This window comes from Opisthorchis viverrini, assembly GCF_000715545.1.
Source record: "Opisthorchis viverrini unplaced genomic scaffold opera_v5_37, whole genome shotgun sequence".
Taxonomy (NCBI): domain Eukaryota; kingdom Metazoa; phylum Platyhelminthes; class Trematoda; order Opisthorchiida; family Opisthorchiidae; genus Opisthorchis; species Opisthorchis viverrini.
Window position 1 is genome coordinate 2,383,814 of NW_008751693.1, and position 12,776 is coordinate 2,396,589.

Below are 12,776 nucleotides of genomic sequence, written 5' to 3' on the forward strand. Positions count from 1 at the left end.
CATGTCCCAACCAACGCAGCTTTTGGTGCCGGATATATACTTCAATGGAAGTACCCGGTGCACAACCGAAAACTCGTTTCCCAACTGCCTCGTTACGGATACGCCGACACCAGCCCACACGAACTATGGTTCTGAGACAACGATTGTTGAACACATGAAGACGTCCCAGTTCCGCTACCCGAACAAGCCAAACAGCAAAACAGCCCACACTGTAGCTTGATACACACGTCCTTTGAGATTCAGGGATAAACAGCTCTGATGCGATAAGTGTCTCAAATTAGCAAACACTACCCAAGCCTTGCAGATTCGTGCATTCACTTCACCCGTCGCACTACAGTCAGAACTAATACAACTTCCAAGATACATAAAACGCTTCACAACTTCGAGTGCTTCCCCCTGGATTGTAAATGGCGTGTTCAGTGAATGCATATCCAGGCGCGTGACCTTGCACTTTGTGGGTGCAAATTACATACCAATGGACAGGATAAGTTTGGTCAGTTCATCCAAGAATACTTGCTCCTCCTCCTCCTTTCTGAACGTACGAACGATCACCTGCTTTAGAAAAGTGATCCTTACTCAATTGCTTTGCTTTGTACTGCGCTGAGACCATTACAGTCGAGCATCAATAGCATTCAAGAAATACAAGTTCAATATTTGTCACCGTTTATTAAATCACGAAGCACAAATCACTTACCCGAGTCACCTCGCTGCAAGCAAGAATGTAGTCTTTCTGTCGAAGCAACCGGGTCGGGTGTTTGGCGGATAGAACTTGACAATGGCTTTTAAAGCACTGCAACTAAGCTTTCGTGCATTACACTGGCTTAACATAAATAACTGGGCAAAAGACAGTGTCTTTCTTCGGTCATCTAATTTGTTTATTTCGCCTCCGACCAAATCGTTTCAGTTCACTCGGATGTATATAACTCAAGCCGAACTTGCCTCAAATGTATCTGAATGTTATGAACCAGACAGTCTTCATACTTGCTCTAGAACTCTCTTTGGGTCACGATGATTGAAACTTGCCAGACTGTTTCATTAGTCTTGAAGAAATCTAAGATCAACCACATCCTACTCAGTGTTTTTGCAGTCTCACTCAACGTCATTGGTACTGACAGGTTTAGTGTTTGAAATCTGGACCGAAAAATTACGCCTTTAATACCCTGTAATTTACAAGTTTTGCAGAATTGACTAGGTATTCTGGTCTCCTTCAAGAGCATTTGAGAAAAACAAACATAAAATATAACTGTTTCTCCTGGCATTCCGTAGGCCTTCCTATCGAATAATTGTTGTCCCAGTCATTGACAGATGAACGTTGGTGTTGTTCAAAGAAGCGCTCTTTAAATCTTACATTATGGTATCAGAACAGGCACAACTATGCTATTTGAAGGTGAACGAGCTGATTCGCATTACCTGGTCTAAATGCGCAACCTTGCAGTTAGTACACATGGTAAGACGCTGTGCCAAACCGATAAAGTCGGGCTCACAAGCTATTCGCAAACTATATCGACATGTAAGACATAAAGTAAATAAGTTATGACTTCGCGGTTGGTGGGTCAGGTGAGTGGATTGTTTAGATTTCTGTGTGGCTTACCCACCCGAAATGTTTTTGGCTTAGCAGTGTTATTGTGGATGAATAAGTCAACAGAAATACTCTTCACATCCATGTTATGCTCGTCCGAAAGTCCTCTTCCTGTGCTTGCTCAGTTACTGTCGAGTCGGCACCAATGGGAACATTGAACATGAGTTTACTGTTGTTAGAGCTCATCAGTGGTGTATATCATCGGCTGCCCTGGGGTTCGAACTCCGGACGTCAGGCATGCGAGACGAGCGCGTTACTATTAAGTGGATGGCCTGAGCTGCCGAGGCTACGCTAGTGTTCCATTGAGGCACGCTCGACTGCACACTGTTTGGCCGACGTAACTGAAAATGTTGTCCTATGTACTCACAGCATTGCTCTACCCATGACCGTAACTGCGGCCACTCGACTGAACTTCTACTGCTGGGACCCAACCACAATTGGCAACTGAAAACGTATAAATTACCGATAGGTTGAAAACGGTACTTTCAGTGGAAAATTGAACTGATATAGCAAGGATGCTTCAAGCATTTACAAAAGCTTAGCTTGATTTGCTCGCCTTTCAGTGTGAGAGTTAGTCTACGTTCATTTTCCGTTGATCTGTGACCCGTGTTAGAAACAGACCGACGAAATGAATGAATTCCATTCCACTATCTACCCTCTTCGAACCGAATCGTATTCCCGTCGAATTAAATTAAGCAGTTGGTGCAGAATTTAAAACTTTTCTGCTTCATATTCAACTGTTGGTGAAAATATGACACCAAAAGCCCACTCTAAATTTCGGGCAAGATCCATAGACTACGTGATGCGATTTCTGTGATTGAAGCACAACAAACCCTATAACCCATCTAGGTTTGAGCAGTACGATCGACATTCACGTACTCATACAGGGCTTAACAATAGGAAAGTTAAAATTCTTAGTGATCAAGTCTATGTTGATAGTTTGGGATTGCAATTTTATGCTACGAAACTCACAACTAATGAGATAGGTGTTGGGATACAAATGTATTAGACTGTTTTCTGTGGGAATGATGCCGAATCCAACCTCAGATACTCCCTGTGTGTGTGTGTAAATATTCTGTATCCACAAGAGGAAAAGAGGATTATTGAATTCCAGACGCCTACCCTATACTTCACAGATGTTTTGAAGATAGCCCTATAGCTGTGTACGTCCTTGTGATAGTTTTTTCCACAGAATCAGCTCGCTGTATTCTGCAATGCTAAGAAGCGGTGGACTCGGTTGATTGCCAAAGAGGATCATGGTGCTGAAATGAATAGATGCAATGGGTAATATGTTCCAGCCAAAAACTTAACGTGTGTCAGCATGCGTTAGATGGAGTACAACACACGCCAGACATCGACGTGAATGGTAGCAAACCACTGTTCCCGGCTAATGTCTACTATTTTGGCATCATCCCGTCCGCGAACCAGTCGATCGACTGTGATTCCCGTGGGCGTTCAGACAAGCTTTGTGTGGTTTTCGAAAGCCAGGGGAATTATGGTACCACAGCCCACACGCCAACCAAACAATTGAGATACACCGTCGCAGTCTATTTCCCTCCAGACCCTACAGACAGGCTGGGTGCAAGCGTAATTAACCAATCCCAAGTCTCGTGTTGCGTGCAATCGATCACCTAACAGACGGATTTATTCGTAGCTGCAGGTCTCCATCCTGGCAGCAGTTGTTGTGGAGTTCACTTTCAACACTTTCGGTGCTGAACCCAGTTAAAAACAAGTACCATGGTAAGTCTCACTCTAATAAACTTTATAACAACTATGACTACTGAATCATTAATTAGTGAGGCCAGTTTAAATCGTAACGTTGGTACTGACATAACAGAATGAACTGCTGTTCGTACAGGACGAGGTTAACCTTAGGCAGCCTTCGTAAAGATATGCATACTCTTCAGAGTGAGTTTAGGGTGTCGAAATTCCCGAAAACTGAGAAGAGTTTATTGCTATAGAATCCCAGTGGGTGATGGTTGATGTCCTTATTATATCATAGCTTCTCGTGTTCTGGAGTTGTATGTGACTACTGCAGAATGTTCATTTTATAAAGTTAACCCTGCGAGTTGTCAGCACTCGTAAATCTGTTAAAAATTGGGATTCCCGCGGCTTGACCATAATTTGGATTCACCTCAGGATGGATTGCCCGTTAAAACAAAAACCTGTCAGCTTGGATAAGTCAGTTTCAAGTAGACAAACAACTTGTCAGGGCAAGCTTAACTTTCCAGCTCCATTCGTTTAGCCTTTGGATGCACGGTCTTTTCATCAATATGGTATAACTGAAGTCATCCACTTGATGAGCTTCAACAGAGCAGAGGAGCTTTGTACCACCAAGCTTTTGGGAACGGAATTCAGAATGGCCTTGGTGTACGCAACCCTGCTGCATCACATTGAGTCTCCTTCACGTAAAATATTTCTGAAGGACGTTATCTGGCTAGTTTTGTTCGGAAGCGAACACGAATTGTTCACCACCGGTCACTGTTCACTTTGCCACCTAAAGTTGCACTGTACACCCTCAAGGTGGTCGCTGCAATATTTCAGTGTTATCAAGGACTACTCATCTCGGCCAGTATTCAACTTTGTCGAACTTTCCGACAAGAACACAGAAATATGACACTAACACCCAAGTTGTAGTTACTTTCCGTTAGTGGAGCTACGGACACAAGTTCCCACACCATGTTTCCAATTCTCAGTTAAAGTCGTAGTTTTTATCTCAGGTAGTACAAGATCGACTGAGTTCACAGTACTTTACTGTGCCTTTCGATGTATTTTTTTACACGCTAGAGAAGATAAATCCCGAAAGACCTTTAAAGGCCACACATCCTACTTATATGTTTTCTTTGACTGTTGCTTTAGAGTGATAGACGCAAGAAACTATCTTCAACATAAGAAAGTCTATGAAACTTTGCCGTATCCCGGGAGAGGGGGACGATTTATTCCATATACTGCAGAAAAACTAAAGAAAATGCAATTTTTATTTTAAGGGTGATCTCCAAATAGGTCACCATATAAAAGTTCGTTTGCACTACCGGCAAAACACATTTGAAAGGGTAGGTGTGTGGAACCGAGGACTCAGGTGAATTGCACTTGAGGTAGTGCTGCTGCACGGAGACCGCCCCATGTTTTCTCTTGGAACATATTCAGAATTTAGACGTATGAAAGTTCTTGAATAGTCAACCACCAGCTTCCCAGTTTTTTGAACCAACAGTTAAAATAAATCCAGAAATCGCACTATTCTCATTCTAACTTAAACCTTGATGGACATATTTGCAGAAAAAAATTTCCCTTGGAAATTAAAGATGGTCACAGAAGACTCAATGGGAACGACTCAACCATTTCGTTCCAAAGAGAGGTGCAACATTTGTCCCATTTCCTCTTGAAATGTCCGCAAACAGCACCTCATAAATATCTGCAGGAGTGAGGTAGATCAGTGTTGAGATTCTCGATACGGAACTTTGAGTGACGCTTAGTTTCGGCAATCTTGAATATCAAAAAGGAAGAATTAGGTTCAAAATTCTACGTATCAGTCGAAAAAACAGGAGACTTGACTACTCAGCTATTTGACTGTAAAAAGAGGCCTCAACTCAACCTGTCAGAGGAAATAAGTATGTATATATGATCTTGAATGTTGAATTTTCATGCTCTAAACCAGTGACGAGTCATATCTGACCAAATATTCGTTTGTTGGTAGTACGCGGTGGTCTTTTAGTTTACGGTTTTGCACCCCATGGCTTATTCGCCGTTGTTAAGAATTAACAGCAGTGCGTATCTTGCAAACTTCTAGAAAGCTCCGAAACCATGAACCTCCGGTCACTAGGTGAAAACGTATCGTTAGGCCATCAGTGGCTGAGCAACACTGCAAGTAACCCTCAGTGGGGCATCTTGTGGCAACGCTCATCTTCCATTCATGCGAATCCCATCACCTGGTTGCTTTCTGCTAAGCTTCTCTAGTAACAGCTTCTCATATGGAAAACCTAAGCAATTCATGAGAATTATCCTCCCTCTCTGAGCCACCTATAGTTTACTGAGGGTATTCGCTCCCTCAGTTAATCCATCTATAAACATTTGTGAGCATTTATTAACATGAAACTGGAATTTAGGTTCATATGGTTGCCTCTTATAAATGGAAGTAGTAATAAAAAGCGTTAGAAAAAAACCGCAAATCTGGATTTTGTTGCTGCGCATTGAATGAAGCTGAAACATTCGCAAAATACACAAAATTAGAGGTAAGCAAACTTCTGGAATTACACCCGACTAACAATGAGGGAAAAAGAAATTTGCTTGAACGTGATCGAATTCGGAAAATTCTGAACCTTGAAACACTGGTTCCCCTTGTTCCACTTCATTAGAATGGAGAATAAACACAGGTGTGCCAAAAGTTCTGATTCTGTCTTCACTTGCAAGTGAAGAAGCAGTGGTTATCGCAACAAGCTTAGCCCCAAAATGTGGGTTGTGGTCGGTTCCTGGCTGGTCTGAATCATCACGCTGGTCTACATGGTGTTGTTGCTGTGTTCTATTTACCACTATTTCATGGACAGCTCAGTTTCCTATTTTGCTTATTCAGCAGGAAGAGCGGAATGGCCGATCTAACTCAGAGGTCTGTAGCACAGTCGATGATCTCCAGTTACCTGTCGCTGTCTTTGCTGTGAACCACTTATTTAGGAGATCGTGGTTCACAACCATAATCCTTGCGCTTTTTGTCAAGGAACTCTTAAATTCAGTGATAATCTTGACCGTCAGTGGTAAATATGGTCAGAATTTCTTTGGGAAAATAAAGTCAAGTGACTTTCATTATATGGACAAATTGTACGGTATTTTAAAAGGGTATTCCTATTGGAAAACGACCCAAAGAAAGTTGTGGTTTTCTGCCTACGAGGTCAGGAGGGCACCATTTAAAAATGAATTTGGTTAGTTCATGTATCAAGTCGGCTAATTACACTCAGACGATTAGCCAAAAGCACGTGGACCAATGTAATGCCTCACTTGATGTAGAGAGTAATCGTACTTGAGTCGAGCCACTGCAAATTTAAATAGCCATAGGAATGGCGACAAATAACCAACGGCCGGAAGATTGAAAGACAGAGGAGTTTAGAGAATTTTTCTAACTTTTATAAATAATTTCCATCTTACTCGGCTTCTCTGTAGCTTGACAGAAGCTTTTTCTCTTCATTGTGAATACGTGGATAACGTAGCTGTGCAAGATGTTCGCACAGTCATGGGAAGGACTGTAGTAGGTCAGTGGTTGAGCATATATTTCACTCCACTCTTTCTACAAGCCCTAAAGTCAAACACTTAGTTCTTATCAACGCTCGCCTTGACAAGTGACTGGAAAACTTCAAACTACGCCTCAATAGGAGAAGTTCGTACATGAGGAGTGCGTGAGTGTGGCACATGCTTCTTGAGGGTTGCTGAATCACTGACATTAAGGCTTAAGGAACAAATTTAGAGCACATTGGGCCTTATTCGGAATCTATACCATCTAAAGGTATTGACACGGAGAGGTGGGGTGAATATGGCCCTAAAGTATGTATAACACACATTCCCATCGTGAGCAGACTGCCCTCAGATGGAATCACCGTGTGTTAAAGAGCATCCCCTCTCCTCAATTTCCAGCACTCATTTGAACTAGTCTACTAAATTGCTAGCTCCACGTAATGAAAAATTTTCCGGAAATTGATGGAATTTGCCATTATAACAAAAATGTATTAACCATAAAACTTTATTCTTTTACAGAGCTCCTTATCGAAAGCCGAGGTGGAAGGTGAGTGAACTTTTCATGTCCGACACACCTCGGAAGCGTGACAAATTTGAGTCTACCGGTTTTTCTTGCATTCCAATATTTTTCCTTACATGTAGATATTCGGGAGGTCTTTGATCTGTTCGATTTTTGGGATGGTCGGGACGGAATGATTGATGCAGTCAAAGTGGGTGACCTTCTTCGATGCAGTGGTATGAACCCAACCATTGCGATATGCGTGAAACACGGTGCCACAAGAAAGCAGGGTATGTTACATTCAACAATAGTTTTGTCATTTCTAAATGCAAAATCTTACTCATATTTAAGCCATATGCTTTCTTTTAGCGAGCTTCTGTTATACGGTGTCCGCAGGAAGTAGAAACCCTGTTACTCGTCGTTTTAAATGGTCTATTTCAACTCAAAAATCCGATTCTCTCAAGTTAAAGCATCGTTAGTCCATTTAAACTACATTTTGCTTCGCAGATTTTACTCAAAGGAAGTACATTTCACCCGAAAGCCATATTTTTCACCTAAGAGGCGTGGATAAACCGATGTGTAGTGGATAGGTAGAGTGTCCTTTGTGATTACAAGACAAAATTCGATTTGAAAGAATAAGCTGAAACTGTTTCTCAGCCGTTCAACTTTGATGTTCAACGGGTACGATATCTTGTCGATATCGCACGTTTGAAAAATGGCGACAGCCTGCTGAAGAGGATGAAAATCTGGTAGAACGGATCGGTTTCGGGGCTTCGGGTGACAGATTTGAATGATTGAATGTTTAGAATGACTGCTCTTGATTATCAAAAGGCATCTTCCAGTTGTCACGGTCACACCATTAAACGAGACTTCAATGTTTCCATGCAAGACATCGCCCACGCTCAATCTCAGTTGATGCGCAAGTCTTTAGATATCAGCTGCCAAGTATTTGTAAACGAAACGGGATAGTCTAAGAATGCTCAGAGCTAACGGGCTCGTGCAAATGAATCACACTGCTGATCACTCACCAATAGAGACAGGCACTTTGGTAAACGCAATCAAATCCAGTAGGCTGTCTGTGTTAGTCTGACTGTGAACCTTGCTGGCTCAGGTTGGGCCACACAGATTGCTCGACTTCTAATTTTGGTGCGAACTTGTATCAGGTAACAAAGCTTGCGGCGTCCTGACAAAATATCATCATTGGGCACAACTCGGAACTTATATTCCTGCCCAGAAAATATATCGTCTCATATTTAAAGAAATTAATGTTTAGATGCCAGTATGAATCATGGAAGAAGTCAGGTTTCTGCTCAGTGCATTTTCGGTAACACACTTAGTGAGGGATGCTTTCGATGCAGTTATAATGTTTCTCTATAAAGTGCACAACCAAACTCACAGTTCCAAACTTGAAATCCTAATTTTTTTGAGTGAACGTTATTCTGGAACTCGTAATATTCACAAGATGACGTTCTTACGCCAAATCCACGTTTTGCGTAAGCGATTGTCGGTCGGTGACAACAGTTCCCCGAGATGGCTCACCACAGGAGTTGGATGTATCGGGTCTCCCAGGGAGCTCTCTTTTGAGGTATCACATTTATGGTCATGTCTGATGAATGCTTCACAGAATAATTATTTTTTCACTGTTTCTGTTCAATTGCTCAAAAATGCCTTTTATATGTATGAACCATTGGTACCTCTGAACTGGGCATTTTTTACGAGGTTCGGTCTTTCCAGTCGCCAGAATGGAAACAAATGTGTGATGTAACTGTCTTCATCTCTGTTAAATGAAAATCTGGATGGGTTCCTTAAGCAGTCTGGAATTAGGCATCTATGCAATATTCATGAATTCCAGCTCACTTATACGTACTTATCCCAGCGTAGGCATATTCGGTCTGATATTACGTACCAGGCTTTGCATAAGTGGAACCTGTGCGTACGTATAAGAACAACGGTTGGACAGATAGCGCATAACATATTGGTGCTCCAAATCATGGGGGGATTTGAGGCCTTCCAAAAATCTATACTGGAATCGCAACAAGGTACTTTATAGGGGAAGGATATGAGTTGCAGCTATTTGATGGATAAAGTGATGATTGCAATTGTTGACGTGATTTAATTAATTAACTAAATTTAATTAATGTAATTGAGTAATTAATACATCATTCCCACGTTGCACTGAACACACCCGTCTGCTTCACATAGTTTGTTTATTGGAGATGTTTGAGCTGTTGAAGTGAACCGTGGGACCTAAAGTACTTCGTCAAATCACGCAGTCTATTTCTTGTGAGGATCGACCCCTTACGGAAAGACCCAGCCGTTTTTAGTCGATCGCTTCTGCTTCTAATGAGATTCCGTCAAAAGAGCTAATATTGACCTCGTGAAGTATAGGCTACTCTGTTTCAAAGGCGTCTTACTCGGTTTGAGGGTCGTACACCGGTAATATTAAGGAGAGTCAGTAAGCATTAGAATGGTCGAGCATCAGTATGATTATGTACGTTGGGTCACAGTTTTGCTCAACTACGTTTAACTCGGTAATCAGGCTCCAAGCTTCCCAAGCTTCGTGTGCCATTTTGGAGTGGTTTTTGAGCCAGCAGTCACTTTCTCAACAGCCCCATTGCGTGTAAGGAGTCTGATTCCGAAGGCCGAAAACCTACAGTTCATTAACTAAGCATGACCTACATGGACCGGACTTAGCAAAATATGGTCGAAAACAGCTTATCAGACATTGTTTGAACAGTCACGTGAGTAATGTCGTGGTCCAACAGTTAATCGGACCACGTCTTATACTTCTTCAGCCTCTTCAGATTCAAGTTTGGCCTTCGCTCTCAAAAATGAAAAGAAAGAGTAATTGCTAATTTAGTTCTTGTGTATTCAGCAGTTCTGGAGGTTATCGCAATGCTTCGCATCAGCACTATTTTCTAGTGAAAGTTGCTTCATTTGTCTAAAATTGACAGACAGTACTTGTTTTAAAATACCTCTCTGACCATGTCCAGGAGACTGGCTACAATTTGGTCCGCAGTACAAATCCTTCTGTAAATGCAGGTGGTGTTAGTAAATTTTGCAATTTTCAAGGGACTCATCGTCCTGCTGCTTTTGGGCAGCTTTCTGCGCGCTTCATAGCACAGATTAGTTCTACTCACCGGACGCGATAATGGTTTGGAATCTCAGACGTGCTATGGCTGCCCATTTTGAAGATGAAGGTCTCAACTAGGCTTTATTCGAAAGCAGTAAGATGTCTGATGTTAGTCAGTGGGGGTTGGGTGACCATGTTACCTCAATTGGTGATGAAACGTTTGCAATCAAACTGCCAAGTTCGCGAACACACGAAAAACCGGATTAAGATATGACATGTGGCAAATTACGGAACACATCCAAATTGACTCCACTCCAGACCAAAGTAAGTGTGTTAGACCTGTCATAAACTGACTCACGTACGAATAGTAACACTGCAATCAGACGGGACACCCGGATATAGCTAGCATTCCTGTGAATGTGACATTTCGTTGAACCTAGATTTGTCTCTTGGGTACGCATTAATGTCATTCTGTTTGAATCGATACGGCTGAAACATTTATAACCTGAGTAAACAGAGCTGAGTTAAGCATCCGAAACCAGACATATGCGGTGCATTGAACAGTTTGCTGTTATCTGTTTGACACAAAATGGGGAAGTGCATAATTTGTGTTAACTGTGTGAAATGAAAAATCAGTAATATGGGACTTGAATCTGTTTTATGGTCACTTCTGAGGTTTGGGGCCTCGTGTTTTACCTTCTACGAGAAGAAGGTTCTTGTCGTTTTGTCGTGGATTTCACGCCAGCCCCTTTCATTCGGGTACCTGTAAATTTTGCGCTTGGTTTGCAAAGTTCAAAGGATAAACCAGTAATTTTGATGATTTCTTAACTGGATAGGCTTAAGATATTTTAGGCAATTTAGGTGCTGTGTTTAGACTACCACATCCAATTCCCAAGGTTCTTCATCAAGTCTTCATTTATGAAAAGAAGGGTTCATGTCAAGGGATGATGAAGCTACACTTTGGGGTGACTCTACTTCTGAATGAAATCATAATCGTTTGAAGACACTCTGAAATAACACCCTTTCCAAATTATCACTTTTTTCCTCAGGGGAGAAACAATACAAATTTGACGAATTCCTTCCCTGTTATGAAGCTATTCTCAAGGAAAATGAGGGTGGTACATTTGCTGACTATATGGAAGCCTTCAAGACTTTTGATCGTGAAGGTCAAGGATTCATCTCTGCGGCCGAAATGCGGCATGTGTTGACTGGATATGGTAAGTTTTTCAACGATCTTCAGCCGAATACTTTGTGGTTACAGGTGAATACTTGGAGGACAGCGACGTAGATAAGATAGTCAAATTGATTGATCTCCACGAAGATCTTGACGGCAATATCAAGTATGAAGGTATGCTCAGAATTTTTTCTTGGCGTAAATAACCTTTTTTTTCTACCTTGTCAGAGCTGATAAAGAAAGTTATGCAAGGTCCATCAGCAAAATAAACGTGCACCAAAGATTCACCTCAGTTCTTCATTATTCTTACCCTTGACTCACATTCGAAAAAAAATTCACGGTTTTTTGTCCACCTTTCGAAACTAAGTACCATGTGTCACTATCTATCCTCATTTAGATTCACCGTCATGCTTTGAAAAGAAATGTTTTCTGGAGATCGGTAATCCTAATACCAAACCCTGTGTAATTGCGCCATTGCAGGGTTTGTTGTGTGAAGTTTTCGAAACTTTTGCCTTCGGAAAAAACATTTCTATTAAACCTTCTTCGTACCTTTGTTTTGCTGCCTGCCCTGGCAATCTGCAAAATAAAGAATGCCTTCATACTGATTTTATTTTTAATTTATATTTTGCGGTGTTCGTCCACCAGAAACTTTAGGTGAATCAGATGCAGCCAGAATATTTTGTAACTGAAAACCGTCTACCACCGGTTGTGAAATGAATAGCCTTCAAATGAATGTGCTGCACACAGGCCGCCTCATGTTTCAGTTGGCAGGATATTCGAGATATCGCAGTATATTTTCGTAGAGGAAACTACTCACAAGGTTGCTGAAAACTCTTCGAGAGCCCACAACCAGTTTTGGTCTTCTTGAGGCTCATCAGGTAGCAGCACATTCAGTTGAAGAATATCACAAACATGAGATTCAATTGAATCTCCCGTGACGATCTAACTGATTTGCAAGTGAGTGTATTTGTCAAAACCAATCGAATTTCGGTTCAAGTAGATCATAAGGTTGATGGAAACTTGGGGACTGCACTTACTTGATGAGCCCCAAGAAGGGCTATCGAGGAGTTTTAAAAAACTTGTGAGTAGTTTCCTTTATGAAGAAATTCATAGTATTCAATTCTTCGCTCCACACATGGTTGCAAAACAGCTCTTGTTTCGCCCTAGCAGTTTACTGTCAGAATACGGCCTGAGCATAGAAAGAGTTTGGACCGAGAGAGAGAGCGTGTGAGAA

The 12,776-nt window shown here is 41.7% G+C and overlaps 1 protein-coding gene across 1 annotated transcript; it reads left to right on the plus strand.

Moving 5' to 3' along the window:
• Position 1: 1 nt before the first annotated feature.
• Positions 2 to 12,147, plus strand: T265_02867 (hypothetical protein; the record flags this gene model as incomplete). Its single annotated transcript, XM_009167211.1, has 9 exons — positions 2 to 211; positions 305 to 386; positions 2,910 to 3,049; positions 7,316 to 7,343; positions 7,439 to 7,585; positions 11,418 to 11,585; positions 11,630 to 11,716; positions 11,771 to 11,908; positions 11,963 to 12,147. 8 exons carry the CDS (start codon positions 2 to 4, stop codon positions 11,809 to 11,811), a joined length of 903 nt encoding a protein of 300 aa, XP_009165475.1.
• Between the last annotated feature and the right edge of the window lie 629 nt (positions 12,148 to 12,776).